Here is a 19,930-nt window from a genome sequence, read left to right on the forward strand (position 1 = left end):
TGATGATATTCTCAAGCATTCATATTTAATACAGACTTTAAAATCACTTTCCACTTCTGAAGAAACCCACAATGGGATTCTAGTAAAGTTGTATCACATTTTTACATTGATTTCAGAAGAAAGACATTCTGATTATATTAATTTTCCCTGCAAGAGCATGGCATGTCTACTTGTTCAGATCTAGCATTATGTCTTAATCTTTCTTAATCTTTTTCACTTGGGCTCTGGCATTTTTATAAAACGTATTCTTCAGGCTTTTATATCATCAGTTTCTCTTATGGCATTGCTTTTCCATTTCTGTTTTTTATTGGTTATTGCTACTAAAGAAAAAAACGTATTGAAATTTGTATATTTGTAATCTGCATACCATACAAAGTTCTCTTCTGATTCTAAAATTTCTATCACAGTCTCTTCAATTCTCATTGTGATCCTCCCAGTGTCTCCCCAACATCCTCTACCTTCTAGCCAAACTGGTCTCCTCGCAATGACTGAACACCTCATTTCCTTCTTGTCATGAGTTCTTACCACACCTTCCCTAAGCCTAGGAACGTCCTCTCCAGCTCCTTGACCAGTTCACAACCGCTTCTCCTTTAGATCTCGGTCCAGATGCCCCTGGCTCAGTGATGCCGTGCTGAATCCACTAGATTGGTTCCTTGTTTGTCTGTTCTCATGGCCCTAGGTAGCTCTCCATACAAGTACTTGTCACAGTTTACAATTTATACATCTATTTGCATGGTCACTTAGTCCATGTCTCTAACCTCCTTTCACTGAATGCTATGAGGGCAGGGTCGATGGCCAGTTTTGCTCCCAATTTTATCCTGAATGGCTGGCACATAAGAGGTGGTTAGTAAGTATATGGTCCAGGAATCTTGAACTCTAGGAACGAATAGAGTTCAGGCTTTGGAGTAACACTGTCTTGGTTTTACAAGATGAGGTGAAACCCTCAGTTTTCTTGCCTATAAAAATGAGAAGGATAACAGTGCCAATTTACTGATCTTAAATGCAATAAAGATAAGTTTATCACAATGCCCAACACACAGAAAGCAATGGTTCTGCCATTCATTACTTCTAAGGTTTCCCATTCACCAATGCCATCATGTCTGTCCTTGTGGAGGTGCTGTCTGCTGTTCTATGGAAGATTACTGCCCGAGAACAAAGTGAGCGTTTCCTATTCCATAGAAATAGATAAATACTTGAGAGTCCATTATCACTTTTGGGTACGAATTTTTGGTAAAGTGGACAAAACAGACAAATCGTCAATAATGGCCATGAGGTACCTCATAAATTGCATGATTAACTGCTTAGGAGACTGCTCATGGCAGGCTATGTTACTACAAATAGCTGCCAGTGTGTTTCTTTAAAAATCCACCACAGCTTTATAGAAAACTAATTTTAGCTGAAATATGCTTCTATCTTAACAACTTAAAATTGTCCACTGTGTTTAAAACTATGACATATACAAAATAACACTTTATTTTGAACAATGTCTCCTGTGTATATAAATTTTAAAATATGCTTTCATCACAAATGTTCAACATTTAAAATTTTTATCATGTTATCTTGTCTAAATTGTGTATACTTTCAAAAATGGATGCTATTTCCTTGCAACAGAAAGAAAATACATATATATTTTAAAATGCAAATGATGAAAAATCAAATATCAAGAGTGACATAGTTGATAGAAACTGAAAATATTTTATTTTTTAAAAGGAAAATGTGTAAAGTTATAGCCTATAGTCAGGCTCAGCACCTAGTAATGTGACATGTATCAAAAAAGAAAAAAGATGTGTAACATGAGGAATAAACAACACAGCATATTAAAGAGTTTGTTATAACATTTGCTATTTATTATCTGGCTCAGTGGTAAAGAATCTGCCTGAAATGCAGGTGATGTGGGTTTGATACCTGGGTCAGGAAGATCCCCTGGGGAAGGAAATGGCAACCCACTCCAGTATTCTTGCCTGCAAAATCTCATGGACAGAGGAGCCTGGTGGGCTACAGTACACGGGGTTGCAAAAGAGTCAGATACAACTTAGTGACTGAACAAGAAATATCAGGAAACATATTAAATAATTTGCACAAATCTCAGTTAATACATATAACAGAGGGTATTTTATCTGACATTTACACATGGGGATATATGTAATACACCAAAAAACAGACATAGCTAATGAGTTGCTGTCCTGGAATTTGAACAAAGATCTGTCTGGTCCCAAAGTACATGCTCTTTTCTCACCAGTTCACTACCTATACCCTCTGCTATAAGATTTTAAATTAACAACTATCCTAAATTCATTCTAATGCTTAGGATGACATCTAAGCAGTAGGCACTCATGACTCTCTGTCCATCATTATAAAATTATATTTAATTATTAATAAAGCAGCATTAATATGTTAATGTGTACCCAACTGCAAAGCTAAACCAATAAACCAGTTTGATTCTCATGTTATTAGAACTCCTATCTGTAGTTACATCCTAACCCTGCTATACTGCTTTATAACAATGTTTTATAACAATAGAAAATCATTCAATGCCAAGTTCATTCAATGCCAAATTCCTGTTGCCATTACACTATTATTGAATTTTTACTATTGAGATAGATGTTTAATGCCACCATGCTTGTCTATGCAGGTGTCTGGAAATGCCATCTCTGTGTACCCAAATAGTATGCTCCTGTGAGAGAAAAATGCCATCCGACATAGTATTGACACATATTCATTCCCTATTTTATGAGATATTATAGGAACTTCTGATAAGAAAAGAATATAAGCCAATACTGTGATTTACTATGTGTGCTTATTTCCTTTATTGGACCAAGGACTAAAGTAAAAGCAAATATCCTTTGGACTGAGATATGAAATATTAAATACTCGTATAACAGAAAGCTCCTAATAGCTCCATGTTGTTATGAAACTTATATCTGTCCATACATAGCTGTTATGATACTGGTTTCACACAGAACATCTACCAGTGTCTCAGAGGCTTCATGTAATACTAGTTTAGACATGCAAAAAAGGAGACAGGGGGAAAAAGAAGAAAGAGGGAGATGGTGTGACTTAAAAAAAAAAACCTGAGCATTCTTTCAGTTTACTTTTTGGCATATCAGGGTATTTGATAATTTCTAATAGACTAATACGTGAGACTTTGAAAATACATTGGCCACAAGAGAATTTTATAAACAAAATTATAAGATAATATCTAACATACTTAAAACTTTCACAAACACACATAGCCTCTGAACACAGCATACTTCTTTATATAGAAGTAAAGGCACGTGTATCTACCTAATAGTCCAGGTCTAGCTTGCACGAAGTCAGACACGACTGACGTGACTTAGCAGCAGTAGCAGCAGCAGCATGCATGTTGAATTTAAAAATAAAAATCTCATATTCATTTATTTCTGTACTTGTCTATTAGTTTATTTCAGCATGACAATAACTATGAACAACTGCAGAAGTGGCTACTATTCGGCAGATTAATAGATATTACACAAACTTGCCGCTGATTAATGATCGAAGCTGTGAGGTTTAGTAGTGTTCTTCAGCATTTTTGGAGGAGTTAGAAATTCCTTTCAATGAAATCATAGAGCATGAACAATTATCCCCAAATATTCGCAAATACAGTTTTCTGTGCACTGACTCGGATAGTCTTTGAACTTCATCACTGGAATCTTCATCATCGCTGTATCCCAGTGTAGAGACACTGTCAGTATCTGAATAATCCATAGCAAGAGTTTACATTGACTCTTCTCTTTCAGAAGCAATTCTCTTGTGTCTCATGGCCGCTAGGAAACTCTGTAGTGCATTGATATATCTCTGAGAACAAACACAGAGTGTGTGAGGCCAAAGCAGAATGTAGTTCATGCAAAGTAGCTAACTGTGCAGCAGGAGCTCTCCCTTTTCAGCTTTAGAGCAATGTGACTGCTGTTACCAGAGTCCTGGCATTCCCTCGGTGCCAGGCTGGACAGAAACTGACACTTCTCCAGTAGCTCATGAACTTAAGGCAGCTGCGGGTCACAGCCCTTCATTCTCAGTCAAGTGCTTCAGGCAGCATCCATAGTTACATTTAGGACAAAATAAATCCTTTTCCTCTCAAAATTAAGGGCAATCTTACTATAACATGGAGGATATTCAAAACTGATGGGCTATGAAAAGCATCAAAGAGTCATTTGAAATTAGACTTTAAATTAATTATGATCTGCTGCTGCTAAGTCGCTTCAGTTGTGTCCGACTCTGTGCGACCCCATAGGCGGCAGCCCACTAGGCTCCCCCGTCCCTGGGATTCTCCAGGCAAGAACACTGGAGTGGGTTGCCATTTCCTACTAGAATTGTAGAATTTGTGGCAAGTTCAGCTGAGCTATTTGAAAGTTTGGTTCCTGAGCAGATAAGTATTGTGAGGGAAAAAAAAAAAAAAAAAAACTGTATCAGGTCATTCACTGACTCTACTTCCTACCATTATTCCAACATGATTTATAACTCCAACACTCCCAACAGAACACGTATACTAAGTGTAACATGAACTAATACATACAAATAAATACATGTCTTCTTATCAAGCTTGGCATCGAGTTAATAACCAGTAAATGTTAACTGTCATCATTCTCACTTTAAGCTCCTCTGACATCTACAAAGCACGATACTCTTTCGCATATAGTTTCTCTCATGAAATCTTTTCTAAATTTCTATAATAAACCAGTCTCCCAGTTGTTTTCGGATACTACCTTTTCCGTCTGTTTTCCTGAATCCTCTTGGTTCACTAGAAAACTGGTGTCTCTCCAAAATTCTCTTTTTGGCCTTTTCATTGCTTTTTCTTATTGGGGAAATCTCCATGGCATCAGCTGTTAGTTTTGTATTCATGACTTCTAAGTCTTAATTTCTAAGTTTACTTTTCTTCTACTGGACACCCTTGTCTGAAAGTTCCATTGCAACCTTGAATTCAAACCTAATTCATTTTCTTTTAACCTCAAAACCACTGTTTTCCTTGTGTTTCCTAGCTTGGCAAATGACATTACCATTCTTATATTGGCTTAGCCTCAAAAGATTAGATTTTTTTTTTTTTTTACTCTCCTTTCTCCATCATTGGCTCTGATTGATTATATTGGTTCTGTCTTTGCCTTTTCTCTTACATCCATCCTTCCTTTGCATTCTCAGAGCTACTGCTTTACTTTGGGCTATCACTATCTCTACCCTGGAATGTTGATCTGGCCTTATAACTGATCTCCTTGCCACCACACTCTCCCTTCTCTAAGCCACATCTCATTTTTCTGCACATTTCCAAGTATAAGTCCAGTCATGTCAATTCTTTGCATAAGAATTTTCAAAAGAAAGAAGTTTCTACACTTTCATTTAGAGTCTGAGGTCCTCCACCAATTGACCTATGATCTTTCCAGGTACTATACAGACTATCCTCTGCTGCACCTACAGCAAATAACTGTTTCCTTAAAATATGCCAGCTCTCATCTTCATTCTTATACACAGAGGGCTCCTCCAACAACCCTCTATTCTAGTTCAAACTTTCATCTGTGCAGACTTCCGTGGTCTTTCATTAGCATTTTCAAGATGGAAAAATCCACAAAAGAAATATATCTACAAATTAATTCTAGAAATATATATACATATAGTTAAACCAACAAAAAAGAGAGGAAAAAGAAAAATACTATAATGCCACCTGCCAGGAGATAATTAAGTTTAACACCATTGTGAATATTTTTAAAAAAACTTTATTATTCTTAAGTATTCACATTTTTCATGAATATAATAAGTCAATATTTACTTTAACAAATATTTACAGAAGGCTATTATATTCTAAATGTATGAATGCTATGGTCTACTGGGGACAGAAGTTAAATTAGTAGGCAAATGTATAATTAAATATGCTGATCAAATAGCATGCAAACAGAGATATTAATAATAATAGGTAGGGCATCATCTAGTAATTAAGATGACAGCCTTTATGAGGACATTAAAAATTAAGACCCACTCCCAAATGAGTTGAGTTAGCAAAATGAGTCAGGAGATGTATTTTCTATGGGAAAAAAAATATGCAATAGCCCTGGGGTAGGAAACAGCTACTATAAAACAAATAAGGTTGGAATTCAGGGATTGAGGAAAAGAAGGCAAGGACCATGAGAAACCAGAAAGGAAGGCAGGAACCCCCATGTTCAGGATCTACTTTTCAAAAGAGACTAACTGAAACTTTTTTCTTTTAACTTATTAATAAAATCTTAAAAATTAGTTGGAAATCACAAGCTCAGAGGAAACAATTAGTATGAAATAAAATATCAAGGAAACAATTTTAGATGAGTACTTTTAAAATGCCAACATCCTTTCCACTTACTAAAGTAAATGTTACTGTATGGCAGTCCGCACATTAAAGACTATATCTAAACAGAAAATATGATCTCTGTCCCTTAGAACCTTGTACAGTATAGGAGTAATGAAACAAACAAATGCATAAAAATCAGTGTATTATCAGGAATATTTACCAACTCATGACAAAGACTTGAGTTTATACTCTATACACTTGTTAGAATGCTCCCAAGGCAGTCTCTGGTTTTTCATTGATAACAGAGACTTATGACATGAGCTCAAAGAGGATGTTTCTCTAGGCAGAACAACAATAAGTATTATCCATAAAGTAACTCCACTTCATTCTTTCTGGTAACACAGGTGGATATTTCCATTCACTGTATTATCTCACTTTCTGAGAGAACGCAAATCCTTATACATCTATACCCATGGAAGGTCACAATAAATGAAGTTATGAATTTACAAGAATTGAATTTTCACATTCTTTCTTCATATTACTTCTGCTGGGATGATGGCATAATGAATTTTTGATGTGACTTAGGAACTCTGCATTCTGTGGCATGATTCAATAACAATGAACATAGACATTTATTAGGCTGAACCAAAGAAATTGCTGTTTTTGCAGGTTAAGATGGCCAATTATTGGCAATTTCATGTTCCAACCTAACACATGGAATTAGTGAAAGTGAAAGGGGATATAAAACAATGACGGAAGACTGTATATTGCTGTTTCGTTTCTGCTGTGCTCCCTATGTGACATAAACTGAACTCACTTCAGTAGTAATCTGTATTGCTTCCATATTCCATATGTGAATCCTCTGAATGTTGACATGATTGATGGTTCTTGTTCTTCCATCTAATCATTAAAGATAATTCTCTGTCCATTCCAATTCGGATAAGAAATAACTACAGAAGAAATTCTGAGTCTTAGTGTTTTGTTGTTGTTATTGCTAGAGTAAAAATGGTATTTACTTTGTGCTCTGGTTTCAAATATTAAACTCTTTGGTTAAGTCTTACAAATTTAAAGAATGTCTCCTTGAGTGTATTTTCTGGAGAGAAAGAAGAGCTTATTCTCATTTTTCCTTGTTATTATTTTATCAGTTATTTAGAAGTACAGATTTAGATATTATATTGCCATTATTTTCTTAGGGGTCTATTTGGTTTATTTTTGGATGATTTACAGGTATTTTTATTTAGAGGAAAAATAAAGAATTTTGCTCTAATAAAATAGAAAAAACTTAAACCTGGAGTACAACATAACAGATGTTCTATTCATTTATTCAAATCAAACACTCTCTTCTTAACACTGTGTGTCCTCTTATGTGAGCCACACTTCATAATACAATATGGATTAAGATAAATCTAATCGGTGTCTTACCTTTACAGATAGTGATGCATGTAATTTTGTAACATAACTGGCCAAACACAGTTTGAATTTTGGGAGAAGACATTAGGAGAGTCAAATTATTCCATGGTGTTTCATGGGTTGTAAATACTTTCAAGAATAAAACAATTCATGGTATATTCCTTTTCCTTTGTTTCTAGTGTATTTGATGGCTCTAAAAAATGATTCAATTTTTTATATTTTTAAAGTACAGGAAAGAACATATTCAAATGACGACTGGAAATGATGTACCAGTAAACTTCAACTGATGCATGTTTGAAATGAATGTTGATTTCCTTGGTCACATATTTCAAAGGACTGTTGCCTTTTTAGAGTGCCTTCAAGTCAGGAGTGTGTCCTTTCCTATAAAGAATTCTAGACAACATGCCAGAAGAGTGTCTCCTATTTCTGGTTCTATTGCCAACTTTAGTGAGTGACCTTGAGAAAATGACTCTGTTTCATTTTTCAGATGTGAAATGGAGATTGAAATCACTGCTCTGTTCTCTTCTATAATTTGTTTTACCAACATGGACACTTTTTAAAAGATCAAATTATCATGGTTCTCAATGCTCCTGAGACAATTTATCCCAAACCCAAGGATATTTCTTTAGATTAAAAAAAAAAAAAAAGGGGGTATTATCAGCCTGCAATTGTGATCTACTTTCCAAATATGTAAGTGGCATATTATGGTATTAATTTTCATATTAACATTTTTTATCCAAGACTAAAACATATTTTCACATATAAATCAGACATGTTCATTTGAAATAATAAGTCTCATAGTAAGAAGTCAAGGATTATGTAATAAATGTTTATGAAATTGTATTTTGATTGTTTAAATTTATATTGAGATTTTACTTTGGCTCTTTCAGGGAAGAGAAATACCTAAAATTTTAAAATAGGGTTAAACTGTTAAGGATCACATTCTTTTGATACTCATTTATCAAATATTTGTATTATTTTAATAAATAGCTAGGTCTCTAAACAAAACTCTTTAGTGATTTTAGAATTCAATTAATCTAATGTGCTATAATTTCATCCACAGCAAATATTAACTTTGAATCAAAAATAAACAGAAAAAACAATGGATAAAGAAAGGAAAGTTATGGCTATATGTATAATAAAGCCAATTTGAATAAAAAGTGCTAAAGTCAAACTACTACATACACTCAAAACTCCTACGGTTGGCATTGGTTAAAAAAAGTAGACTGCGTATTGAATTTATTAACTATATATACCAATTTTTACCAAAAAAATTATCTATTAGCCTTGCCATACTTGCCCAGCAGGTGATTTAACATACATATATATATATATAATATATGTACACACACACACACACACACATATATATATGTTATTGAGAATATAAAAAACCGATCTTCAATTAAAAGATGAGGAGATGACAAGGGTAGTTAATAGACAAGAAAGAAAGAATTCTTAAACATATGAAAATATGCTACATCTTAGAGTAAGAGAAGTGCAAATGCATGTAGACAATTCAGCTTTGTGTAACAGTTCAGCACTTTTTAAAAATATTTTTCTTATTTATCTCACATATGTACTCATAGTTTGGGACAGTAATGATAATAACAGGTGTTACAACAGTAGCGTGTGATGCTGGGAATAACCTAAATACCCACCAATATGGAACTGATTACATAAAATTTTCTACATTAATGCAAGGGAATATTTTTTTTAAACAATCATCTTTCATTTATTAGAACATAATTGTCAATTAACCATACAGTTTTATAAACAGAAACGTAAATTTATGCTCACTTTCCATTAGACTTAAAAAAAAATCTTTCTCAAAATAATTAAAGCACATTTTAAAGGTAGGTATAAATAATGTGCAACTAAGCATTATTTGTTACTAGCATTACTGGTTCCAATCTGGCACCACAGAAAATGAGGGTATGACTATATATTGCAAAGTAATCAACAGACACACAAATAATGAACTTCAGTTCAATATTCCAAAGTACTTTGACCAAGAAAATTCTATGGTACTGTGATCAAAAACATGTAAGAGCCTTATTTAATTTTATATAAATTTCAAATCATTATTAATACAAACACAAGGCTATTTAATTTTTAAAAAATCTTATATAGAATATACTTTGCATTTTGAATTATTTTCAAAAATAACTTTGTAATTATGGCCGAATTGACAATCTAAAATAATGCAGTTTAAAAAAGGCAAATATCCAAAATTAAATGAAGCATATTCAGCCCTCATTATTGTTTGTTGTTTAGTTGCCAAGTCATGTCTGACTCATTGTGACCCCATGGACTGTAGCCCAGCAGGCTCCGCTGTCCATGGGATTTCCCAGGCAAGAATAGTGGAGTGGATTGCCATTTCCTTCTCCAATTCAGCCCTCATAACATACATAAAAAATATATATAATATATAATATATATTTATCACTAAGATATTAAGAAAGGTCAGAATTGGTCTTGATGTACAATGCTGTTTAACTGATTGTATCTTTTATGATATTACAGCTCTAACATTCTTTTTACATTTCTAAATCATAACAAGGTGCTTTTTTAAATTTAAAAATAAAAATGATTTTGTCTGGAATGTTTTCTTGCTCTAATATTGGGAAGACAGAGGAATTCCAAAGAGAAGACAATCAGTTAAAACTATGCTTTCTCTTCTTCTACTTTAACCCTCCTTGAAGTCAATCTTTCAAGGTCCAATATCAGTTGGAATGCAGCAGTAAGGTCTGATGACACTATGCTAAATTTTTATTATTTCATCAAACAAGGGAGAGAACCTGTGTCTCTTGCACCTCCTGCATTGGCAGGTGGACTCTTTACAAGCTACTTCAAACAGTATAGTTCTTTTCCTAAATGAAAAGAGCTGAAGAAAACCTATATGAACATGATCTCCAGGATATCTTAAGTGAAAAGACTATAGTGGAGAACCATGTGTATATACTTTCATTTTTGTAAAATACACACACACACACAAATAACCATACATTAAAATGCATGAACTATGTTAAGGTGCATTATTTTATATCCAGGGAAGAGAAGGTATGATTAAAGGGTAGAGGAGAGAGGGAAATTACTTTTGTAGCTTTTGAATTTTATACTATGTACTTGAATTACTTGCCATAAAATAAATATTTTTTAAAAGTAAATATATGAAGTAATAGAAATTGACTCTTACAAGTAATTTCTGGGCAGAGAGACTGCTGAGGTCCTTTACTCTTTTGGAAGGCCTGGCCTGAACTGAGTGCATGGTTAGCTATTGTCCATCGCTAGACCACCTCTTAACCCTCACCCCAAAGTCATCCCCAGCCAGCAGAGCTGGAGTTACCTTACACTGGCCCTGTCTGATCACACTGAAAAGATAGCAGCTTTGTAGATGGAGCAAGAAAAACGCTTGACACAGTATCCTCCAGCGTCACTTCAGCACTGCCTTTTGCTCCATTTTCATTGGCAGCAATTATAGGGACTAGATGACAAATAAGGAAGGTATTTTTTGAGCAGGGACATCTGCTTCTTAACACCTTTAACCACGGTTAGGTTGACATTTTGGAGCTCTTAAAAGGTTAAGTTACTGATTCTATTTGTACACAGAAAACATTTCATATAGGTATCCATTTATGTATATAATAATATTTATATTTAATATTGCTTTGAGATTGTATTTTTAATATATCCACTAGCAATTGGGGAGCACAATTTCTCTCCCTGAATATTTTTCATAATTGGTTACTGTCATTATTTTTATTATTATAGCAGGTCTAATCTCAACAGATTCTATTCATTCTTGTTTACCTACTGAGAAACCATCATAACTGCCATGTTTCTTCTATTAATCTGTAAAGTACTTAAGGATTAAGCTATCTCTTAACAATGATGAAGTCCCTCAGCTAACATTAAAAAAAGGATTTCAAAGTGCAGTCAAGGGTTTCAGATTCATGCAAATTTCTACTATGGCTCACTCTCTAATCTGAAAACTGCATAAATTAATAAAAATGGTTTCTTGTTTAATACAGAAAAGAATGATATTCATTCACCCATTCATTTATTCATAAAGTAGGGTTTCCTGATTTAGTAAATAAAAATACAGGGCATCTAATTTACTTTGAATTTCAGATAAATAATTTTTTTTTTTACTATGAGTGTCCTATGCAATAATATACTTGTAGTAAAAAAAAAAAATCATAGTTTGTCTAAAATTTGAATTAAATAGTATCTTGTATTTTACATGGAAATCCTAAATAAGTTTCTAAATATAGACTATGAGCCAGGTGCTATCCTAGGTGCTGGGTATATAGAGGTGCAAATAACAAAATCTTTGGATTCCAAGAGTTTACAATCTGCTGCTGCTAAGTCGCTTCAGTCATGTCCGACTCTGTGCGACCCCATAGATGGCAGCCCACCAGGCTGCCCCGTCCCTGGGATTCTCCAGGCAAGAATACTGGAGTGGGTTGTCATTTCCTTCTCCAATGCATGAAAGTGAAAAGTCAAAGTGAAGTCGCTCAGTCGTGTCCAACTTCTAGCGACCTCATGGACTGCAGCCTACCAGGCTCCTCTCTCCATGGGATTTTCCAGGCAAGAGTACTGCAGTGGGGTGCCATTGCCTTCTCACAGTAGGTAAAAAGAAAAAAGAAAAAAAAATAACTATTGACAGTTATAACTCAGTATGATTGGCATATCAGAGGTGTGAACAGAGTGACACAATCACATGGGAATTCTCCAAGTCTGACTGGAAGATGGAGTTAAGGAGGAGCATGGATTGATGGTGAAGAGGATCATGAGAAGCTACTTGAAGAGGTGATGCCTCAGATAAGAACTGTTGTGCATGTAGAAATTTGTCAAAAGAGAGAGTGAGGCTGTCCTGTCACAAGGAATAGCTTGTGGAAAACCTCAAGGAAATCTTGCATGGAGGGAACAGCAAGTAATTGATAATGCTTGAAACCTTAGGAGCAAAACGTAGAGAGAGAATTGAAGCTAGCAGGGTTGAAACAGGAAAAATTACAAATGGCTGTATATTGACTATGTGTGTGTTTGTGTGCTCAGTCATGTCCAACTCTTTACAACCCCTGAACTGCCTGCCAGGCTCCTCTATGCATGGAATTTTCCAGGCAAGAATGCTGGAATGGGCTGTCATTTCCTACTCCAGGGTATCATCCCCACCCAGTGATTGAACCTGTGTCTCTTGCATCTCCTGCATTGGTAGGTGGATTTTTTACCACTGTGCCACCTGGGAAACCTTATAGGATACTATTGACTATATACATGTCTTTAAAAATTCAACAGATTCAACAGATTCCTTTATCACGTCTGTTTGCTCTTTAGACAAAGTTAATAGCGACAATGTTAGAATCATCAAGAAGTCTTCCTTGATTCATATTATCCTATTGCTCTCCATATTCCCTCTATTCAACATGACCATGATACTTCAGTTTGCATGACAGTTATTGATGGATACCAGATGTTTAGAAAACAATTCCTTAGTTGGCTTTTGTTTCTGGGCCTATAGAATTGACTGTGTATCCGCTCTGTATTTCACCTGCTACACACTATTCAGGACAAATGCCCCTTGAATGCGGAGGCACTTGGTGCACTGAGCATTGCCTTTCCCATTAAAAAGAAATCTTTAATTGAACATATACTGTGTTAAGAGCACTAGGGAGGCAGGTTGCAAAATACACATGGTAACAGAGTCAAGTCATCTATACAACAGCTATGGAACAAAGGAAACTGACCAAAAGTTTTAGCTCCACTGATACTTGGGAGATACATTAATTATTGAACACTTTTCTAAGCCAGGTATTTGCTGCTTTAAAGTGAAATCTCAATAATACAATTGATCTGGGAGTTGGTGATGGACAGGGAGGCCTGGCGTGCTGCAATTCATGGGGTCACAAAGAGTCGGACATGACTCAGAGACTGAACTGAACTGATAGGGTCAGAAAACTCCCTGGCCCCAAACCAGCCAGCAGCCAGCCTGTTTTTGTATAATTCTCAAGGCATGAACAATTTTTACATGGTTATAGGATTTTTTTTTTTAAAGCAAAAACAAGCAAAGAATATGTTAAGAGACCATATGTGATATGCAAAGCCTAGAATATTTACTCTCTGGCTCTTTACAGAAAAAGTTTGCCAATTTCTAAATAAATGAAGTAACTGAACCTTAGAGAGATTCAAGAACCCTCCTAGAGTTCACACAGTTAAAAAGTGACAGATATGGATCTTAAATCAGATTTATCTGTTCCCAGCATATGTGTCCCTTCCACTGATCATGTTATATTCTGATCTTGGAAATATCTATCCTTGTGAATTCTGAAGCTATGGTCCATGGCTATTATTCTGCAGGCTGTGTTTCCCTTGACCATCTGAGTGGGCTAACAGGATAGGTGTGAACTCACTTTCACCTACCCCCAAGTCCACTGCTTTATGAAAAACTGCCCGCCACTCCCTTCCATTCTGGTGACTTTATGCATCTAGATCGCTAGGGTAGACAATCTAATCAAACTCAGGTGTTTAATTAATGTTATCTGGGCAGTAACACAAATGGAATCTACACTGCAACCAATTAGCAAGTCAACAATAACTTTTGCGATCTTAACTTCATCTAAATGGCTCAAAAGAAAATGCTTGATAAACAGAATCTGTAGTTTAATAAACCATCACTACTACTTGATCAATTTTTAAAGATCTCATAGCAAATAATCTGCTAATTGAATAATGTCTTAATGAAATTTGAAGGCATTAAAATTATTAATAATTATAAGGTATTGAGTGGTTTTAATTAGGTGCAGCTACAACACAAGGCTGGCATCCTTCAGTTCCTATATTCAGTCAATGACAAAACTGAGAAATAGATCTTATCTCACTAACAGACAGTCATAGCTAGTATTTTGATCAGTTGAGCAGAACACAGTCAGTTATCATCCCATGAGACATATGCTGTATTATTTTACCTATTCTGTCCTCAAGTTTATGGGTTGATATCCTTTATGGATAAAGCCGCCAAATCTGTTTTTCTACTTTGAAATGCATTTAAAGACTTAGTGTTATTCTTTCCCCCTTCTGTCCTCTTTCTCTCCCCCACTCTCTCCCTTTTTTTATTTCCATTCATTCATTGACCCATCTATCCATCTATCCATCCATCTACTGTGACCAACATGTATAAGAAACACATTATGTGCTATAACAGATACAGCAATATATAATGTAGAGTCCTTATTCTCAAGAAATGTATAGTTTAATAAAGGCAAGTAGGAGAGGTTGGAAACAAACCTTTAGTTCATGTAAATGATAGATTAGCAGCTATGCAAATAATCTTATTTAACAATATTTAATTCTGAAGGAGATCAGCCCTGGGATTTCTTTGGGAGGAATGATGCTAAAGCTGAAACTCCAGTACTTTGGCCACCTCATGCGAAGAGCTGACTCACTGGAAAAGACTTTGATGCTGGGAGGGATTGGGGGCAGGAGGAAAAGGGGACGACAGAGGATGAGATGGCTGGATGGCATCACTGACTCGATGGACGTTGAGTTTGAGTGAACTCTGGGAGTTGGTGATGGACAGGGAGGCCTGGTGTGCTGCGATTCATGGGGTCGCAAGGAGTCGGACACAACTGAGCAACTGAACTGAACTGAATTTTTATTGAGTGATCACCATATGCCATACACCAGTTTCTGTGATAGTGAATTACACTTTAGAACTTCATCTTCACAACAGTGGTATAATTTGTTACTATTATATTTCCCAGTTTAACAGATGAGCAATCTAAGGTGAATAGAGATTAAGCAATCTTCCCAAGGCCATAAAGTTGATGAATGCAGAACAGGGATTCAAATTCAGATAGTCTGACCACAGGTACTACATGCTATACTTCTTCTAACACAAATTATCACATTTGATACTCACAACAACCTATAATAGATACATTTTTGTGTCTTCTCAGAGCATCATCATCACAATTCTCTAATAATATCCTTTACTCTAAGCCCATCCATGCAAATGTTTGATAACACTTTCCTTTGCCTTTAGGGTCTTATGCTCATAGCTGCTTGGGGATCAGTGACCACAGCCAATAGGCTATTTTTTACCCTGATTGAATGGCCCAATCAGATTCTCTTTAGGGGAAACTGAAAATCAAGGACACTTGTAACTGATAACAGGTAGGAGCTCCAGTTAAGTAATCTGTACTGTATGAATAGAAAAGGAGGAGAAAACAGGATTGCTAAGAGAAAGACTGAAAATGTGCACAGAATAGCTGAGATCAGAGAGAGAATCCTACTTGTTTTAAATGGATTTCTTGGCTGATCATTAAAATTTGGGGTAGTTCCAAGGAATGTTGAGTCCATAGAATAGCTTATCCCTCTAATATGGTCTCTTTTTGAGTCATACAAGGAGGAATACATTACTTTGTTACTTAAAATTAAAAGAATTACTATTATGCATAAGATCCATTTATCTTATCTCCAGTTGTCCTTTGGGGGAAATTGAAGTTCCAGGCATTTTTGTGAGAAGCACAAACATAATTATAATACAAGGGGGAAAATGTAAATCTCACAAGTTAAGAACATATGAAGCAACCTTGAAGGAAGAGAAAGAAACTTCATGTACATAGAAACCCCAGGAATGGCTTTGTAAAAAGAGGAGACATTAACCAGGCAGTGAAATATTGATAGAACTTGGATTTGTAATTATAGAAGACAGTGTTCTAAACAGAGGGGACAATATGAATGATGAAGTGTGTTGAAAAGTTCAGCTTCACAGGAACCAAGGTGGATTGAGGGCATTTGGAAAAGTCAGCCAGAATGGTAGGCTGGGGCCAGATTGTAACAGAGAACACTAAGAGGTTATATGCCTGTATTTTAATTATTTGTTTAAGGGTATGTAGGTGTCATGATCCTAAGCCTTAAGAAAATCCTTCTAGCCATGTCAAGTAGCATGTGGGAATAAACAAAATAAGGAAAGACCACTCAGGAATTGAACAAGAGGACAGAGCTTCAAGAAGTAACTTCTTTAGATTTATGATGTCATTTGTAACAAGTGAGCAGGTGAATGGTCTACCTGAATAGAGCTCACGATCAATATCCACCCCCAAAAGCCAAACAGAACATCCTATCACATGCCCATAACATCAAAGAATGTGGATAATTATATAGCTATATGGACCACCAACCGGAGAAGGCAATGGCACCCCACTCCAGTACTCTTGCCTGGAAAACCCCCTGGATGGAGGAGCCTGGTAGGCTGTAGTCCATGGGGTTGCTGAGGGTTGGACACGACTGAGCGACTTCACTTTCATTTTTCACTTTCATGCATTGGAGAAGGAAATGGCAACCCACTCCAGTGTTCTTGCCTGGAGAATCCCAGGGACAGAGGAGCCTGGTGGGCTGCCATCTATGGGGTTGCACAGAGTTGGACACGACTGAAGTGACTTAGCAGCAGCAGCAGCAGCATGGACCACCAACACCAAATATGTTGGAAGAACATACAGACAATTCTTGTCCCTGGAAAGGTTAGAATTAGGGTTGAGGTTACTTTTTTCAACCACAAAACATGTGTCTAGGCATAAGGCAGGGGAAAAGTCAAATGCAGAAAAGCCAGATATAATAAAATGGTATGGCCAGACACAGAGGAGAGCTGCTGATGCCATTGAGTTTGGAAATATTTTATCACAGCCTTCCTGGAAGAACTTATAGTTGAATTGAGTCTTGGGCCAGAGGTGGTGGGAAGTGGAGAGGGCGTCAAAGTGGACAGGCATTTTAGGCAGAGAGGATCATGTGAGCAAAAGTAGACAGTTGAAAACAGTAGGGGTGGCGGTGGCTAAGTCACTTCAGTCGTGTCTGACTCTGTGCGATCCCATAGACAGCAGCCTACCAGGCTCCTCTGTCCCTGGGATTCTCCAGGCAAGAACACCGGAGTGGGACTATAAACACATTTGTGTTTTTGGAGCACTAAGAAAGAGGCAGGAAGTAATGAGAGAGCAGGCTGGAGGGGAAGCAGAAGTCAGATCACAGAAGCACCTAGGGAGAGGTCCAAATGACTTAGCATGAGAAAAAAGTAGTGAATTCTCAAATGACACTGCGTAAGTGACTCCAGGAAACTTTTTAGCATGAAGGCATTTCACCTTGATCCTCAAGAACAAACTATTTATATCTAGAGAAAGTCTAAAATTAGATAGGATGAAAACATTCCCATTGACAGACACAAAAGTGATCATCTGTCAGCAACTGGCTTCCTGAATTATATTTAAAACATCTCTTAGTGTCAAAGCAATAGGATGGTTAAGACATGAATAACTACCATCTTTGCTAAGAGATTTTAATAAGAATAGAAAAACATGACTATATACACATACACACCCTCGCACACACACCATCTTTTGTTATCTACAAATCCTATAATCCTGGGTAAGGGTGCCAGCAGAGGTTATTATTACACTGCTAAGGAAGCAGAATTGTTAAAGCAACATATTAGCATAATACCTGAAAATTTTGTGCATGTATCAGGCACTGTGGATGCACTGTATATAAACTGCCTCAAAAAGATGTAGCAAATTACCAAACATTTTTCCTATCACTTTCTCCCCCCTTCCATCTGCAATCTTTGATATCGTATGATGGAAAGAGTATGGGTCTTAGAGTCCAACATTCTCAGTTCCAGACTCCACTAGTTATATATCTTCAAATAAGCTGCAATACTTAACCTTGCTGGACCTGCATTTGCTTATCTGTAGATATCTATAATATCTATACTGTAGGGTGATAAGATTTAATGAGAGGATCTAAATGAAGACCTCTGGGACAACTCTAGCGTTTGCTAATGTTAGTGCACATTTCTTGGCCAAGCTTGCTTATGTACTTTTCAGCCCAATGGAACATACTTCTGTTTGGACATTTGCCTTTGCTAGCTAATTCAATTTTCATAAGAAGATGGCAATCCTCCCAACCTCCAGAACACGCAGTTCAGCACATAACTGATCACATGAGGCAGCAACATGGTAACTATTGTGGGCTAGTTGTTGCAGGGTGATACCAGCCAGCAGTGTGGATAACTCATGCTGCTTTTGAGCAATGCATCTGTTGATATTTTATGACCTCTTTGCACTTTTGCTAGGAAGCATAGCTCCAAACTATGACCCAGTTTTAAAAGGCATTCCAGACCTCCCAGAACAGACTGTTGTTCTGATTCCATGCTCTTTTCCTATCTGTTCCCTATTCCCACATATACCATTCCCCTGTGCCTCAATTTCTCAGTATATTTTTCCTAATATTGATCTTTCTTCCTTCCACCTTCCACGTTTCTAAAAACAAAACCTTATGTAAAATGGGCACATTCTCAATGGCTTACACAAACAGAGCTCTGTTGGGTATGCAAGCTCAACTCAAAATTGGGTACTCCAAAAGCTGTTTAGTGTTTCTGTCATGATTAAATATGGCACGTCTCGACCCTGCTTTTTGTTCTCAAGGGGTATGGCAAAGGCATTAAAAGTGGGCAGGAGTAGGGTGTCAGACAGAAGCAGAGCTGACAGGAAGCACCATCCAAAGCCAAGTGGAGCTCTTTGGCACTGCTGTATGTGACCTATGGAGAGGAGTTGTATATTACTATTATTGTACTGTTGTTGCTTTAAGAAGACATTAAGTCTTTTGGGGATAAGACATTTTATATCTAAATAAATGGTGAAAGTGTTACTTGCTGAGTCATGTCTGACTCTTTGAGACCCCAAGGACTGTAGCCCACCAGGCTCCTCTGTTCATGGGATTCTCCAGGTAGAATACTGGAGTGGGTAACCATTTCCTTCCCAGGGGATCTCCCCAACCTAGGAATCAAATCTGGGTCTCCTGCATTGCAGGCAGATACTTTACTGTCTGAGCCACCAGAGAAGCCCCAAATAAACGGTTGTTGATGTGTGCTAAGTCGCTTCAGTTGTGTCTGACTCTTTGCGACCCTATGGACTGTAGCCCACCAGGCTCCTCTGTCCATGGGGATTCTCCAGGCAAGAATATTTGAGTGGGTTGCCACGCTCTTCTCCAGAGGATCTTCCCCACCCAGGGATCAAACTTGCGTCTCTTGTCTCCTGCACTGGCAGGTGGGTTCTTTACCATTAGCCACCTGGGAAGCTGTACATAAATGGTAGGTGTTCACTAATTTCCTTTCTCCAGATGACCAGGAGGTCAAATCATATATTTTCCTGATCAAGAAAATAAAACAGAAAAATAAACCCATTGCATACTTATCTGGTTTGA

General features: G+C 36.6%; 1 protein-coding gene across 32 annotated transcripts in view; it reads right to left on the minus strand.

The window, feature by feature from the left end:
- PRKG1 (protein kinase cGMP-dependent 1) overlaps positions 1–19,930 on the minus strand; it is a 1,681,227-nt gene that overhangs the window by 177,355 nt on the left and 1,483,942 nt on the right. The window contains exon 1 of one of the 32 annotated variants that reach the window (XM_055561132.1): positions 10,875–11,064. The exons of 30 other annotated variants lie outside the window; for them this stretch is intronic. Coding sequence is in view for 1 of the 2 variants with exons in the window: in XM_055561130.1 (XP_055417105.1) it covers positions 3,641–3,726 (86 nt within the window). In the remaining variant the exon portion in view is untranslated. Of the gene's footprint in view, positions 1–3,640; positions 3,895–10,874; positions 11,065–19,930 lie in introns of those variants that run through there. One more of the 32 variants, XM_055561130.1, reaches the window with a different exon arrangement.

This window comes from Bubalus kerabau, chromosome 22, assembly GCF_029407905.1.
Source record: "Bubalus kerabau isolate K-KA32 ecotype Philippines breed swamp buffalo chromosome 22, PCC_UOA_SB_1v2, whole genome shotgun sequence".
NCBI lineage: Eukaryota > Metazoa > Chordata > Mammalia > Artiodactyla > Bovidae > Bubalus > Bubalus kerabau.